The sequence below is a fragment of the Lactuca virosa genome, chromosome 9, assembly GCF_052849685.1.
Source record: "Lactuca virosa cultivar CGN04683 chromosome 9, Lactuca_virosa_CGN04683_v6, whole genome shotgun sequence".
Lineage (NCBI taxonomy): Eukaryota > Viridiplantae > Streptophyta > Magnoliopsida > Asterales > Asteraceae > Lactuca > Lactuca virosa.
Window position 1 is genome coordinate 278,745,558 of NC_136434.1, and position 2,861 is coordinate 278,748,418.

Sequence of the window (2,861 nt, forward strand, 5' to 3'; positions counted from 1 at the left end):
TATATATATATATATATATATATATATCCAAGATAAAGTTTAATTATATCTTTTAGAAAAAAATAAAATTTTGTAATTCTTTTAGGTTATATTCGCTCAAAAGATAATAGATCAGATAACATTTTTTTGTGTATACATGTATACTTTTTTTTTCAGTATAGTCAAGAAGTACCTTATATATTTGGTCTTGAAGATTATAACCAATTTTAAAGTTGAGTTTATTTTGAAAAAAAAAACATTTTAGGTCTAAAATGGAAAAAAGTAACAAAATATAGGGTCTTTTTTTTATAAATATACGTGGAAAAAGAATTTTCCAATCATAAATAAATGTAGGCATAATAATTACATTGTTTAAATCGATGTTTATTTTTAAACTAAAAGGATATAATCATGTTTTTATACAATTAGTCTTGAAATAAAAAACATTTTAGGTCTAGATTGGAAAAAAGTATAAAATATAGGGTCTTTTATGAAATAAAAATACTTAATTTACTTGTTAGGGTCTAAAATAACAAGTCAAAGCTAAAAGTTAGGTCTTTTTCGGAAAAGAAAAAAGTTTTAGATCTAAAAAGAAAAAAAATCAAAATATAGGGTCTTTTATGAAAATAACCCTAATAAAAACACAATATATTCATAAATAAAAACATATTGATAATATTTATAGGGATATTCATAAATAATGGATCGGATATAGTCTTTATCTTTCTGCCCCTATAGGCCTATATAGTATAATTACTCTTCAAAAATTTACCCACCCCATTACTCATCTTTTTCTCTCTCTAAAACCGTATTCGAAAACCTAAGATCCCTATTGTCTCTCTCCCGATCCCGCTCATCGGCACAATGGCATCATCGGCGCGTGAAGAAAACGTCTACATGGCGAAACTTTCCGAACAGGCGGAGCGTTACGAAGAAATGGTTCAATTCATGGAGAAAGTTTCCGCCGCTGTCACGGACTCCGAAGAACTTACCATCGAGGAACGCAACCTCCTCTCCGTCGCATACAAGAACGTCATCGGCGCCCGCCGCGCTTCGTGGCGTATCATCTCATCGATCGAACAGAAGGAGGAGTCACGCGGCAACGCCGACCACGTATCTGTGATCAAGGACTATAGATCGAAGATCGAGAAGGAGCTTTCCGACATTTGCGATGGGATTTTGAAACTGCTCGAATCGAGACTCGTTCCATCCGCCGCCTCCGGTGATTCGAAGGTGTTTTATCTGAAGATGAAGGGAGATTACTATCGCTACCTCGCTGAGTTTAAATCAGGCCCTGAACGTAAAGAGGCCGCAGAGAACACTCTCACTGCCTATAAGGCTGCTCAGGTTAGGATCTTACTGTTCACATCGTAGAGAAATTACTTCCATGGAAGTTTAATAGGTTATGTTGTAATTTACCCCCATCGATTATGCGTGAAAGATGTAGATTTGCATCTAAGATTACGAATCATACATGACTTACTTAACTGTTAGAATTCATCTTAGGAGTAACTGCTAAGAAACATTAAGATATGGTTTAATTACCTTTCAATTTTCAATGCTTCCATGAATTGGTTTTCAAATTTTGAATCAAATTTGTGTATGTGTTGATAATTTCAAAATTTGCAGGATATTGCTAACGCTGAACTTGCATCAACACACCCAATCCGACTTGGACTTGCTCTTAACTTCTCTGTCTTTTACTATGAGATTTTGAACTCACCAGATCGTGCTTGTAGTCTTGCTAAACAGGTAACACAATTGAAAATTCATTCTGTATAACCTTTTGTACAGATTTTATGATTACTTCTATTGATTTGTTTAAGTAAATAAGAGGTTTTCTGAATTTTGAAGATGGATTAACATGTTGTATAAATTTGAAGGCCTTTGATGAAGCAATTGCTGAGCTGGACACATTGGGAGAGGACTCCTACAAAGACAGCACTTTGATCATGCAACTCCTTCGTGACAATCTTACATTGTGGACCTCTGATATGCAGGTATCGATATTTATACATTAAATGTTGTGTAGATAAATGATTTTTTTTTATTCTTACATTAAAAAACAAAGTTTAGCTTAACCATTAATAATGACTAAATGAGGTGTTTTTTGGGGTGCAGGATGAGGGAGGAGATGAAATTAAGGAATCAGGTGCTTCCAAGCAAAGTGAAGGGGAAAAACAGTAGTGATGTTTTTTTGATAAAGTTAAGGTTTTTTGTTTTATTTACGTTTTTCTATTAGTAGGATTGTGATTGATTTATTTCCTCTTTATTAGGTTCTACTTACTATTGAATGAAATTTCAATGCTCAGTTTTGTCATGTCACATGTGGTGATTTCTTGTTATTATTGAAGTTAGCTGAATGAATTGTTGATTTGCACTAGCTGCTCTTGTTAGGTTTATTTCCTTTTTTTGTTAAATAATGAATCGATATCAGAATTCAGGAACACAACTCAATTAATAGGATATAATGCCATTTTCCAAGATTATCACAAAAGAACCATATATAGTTTGTGAATAGGTTTTGAATTTGCTAATGAGACCAATGATTCCACCCACTATATCACATAAAGCAATAATTCTGGTTTACATAGAGAAAGAGATGAAAGTTTTAAAAAGTTATTTAGTCACTGTTCCGTGGAAACTATGGTTATAAAATTAATTCAATTGTTATAGTAAAATTTCAAAATTATTAATCAATTGTATTAAATAAATAATTTTAAATAAACTATTAATTAATAGATATACCAAAATTTTAAAGTTAGTTATAACTTCAAATTTAATTATAATGTTTACATAAAAAGTTTAAAATCTATTATTTAAAACTTTAACGTCATTAATTGTGATAATGATTTTGACTAACATATCTCACACATGACATA

General features: G+C 31.6%; 1 protein-coding gene across 1 annotated transcript; it reads left to right on the plus strand.

The window, feature by feature from the left end:
* The first annotated feature begins 728 nt into the window (after positions 1-728).
* Positions 729-2,362, plus strand: LOC145141380 (14-3-3 protein 2-like). Its single transcript, XM_079074668.1, has 4 exons — positions 729-1,326; positions 1,609-1,731; positions 1,863-1,979; positions 2,101-2,362. The coding sequence occupies exons 1-4, from the start codon at positions 844-846 to the stop codon at positions 2,164-2,166; spliced, it is 789 nt and encodes a 262-aa protein (XP_078930794.1). The 5' UTR covers positions 729-843; the 3' UTR covers positions 2,167-2,362.
* Positions 2,363-2,861: the final 499 nt, after the last annotated feature.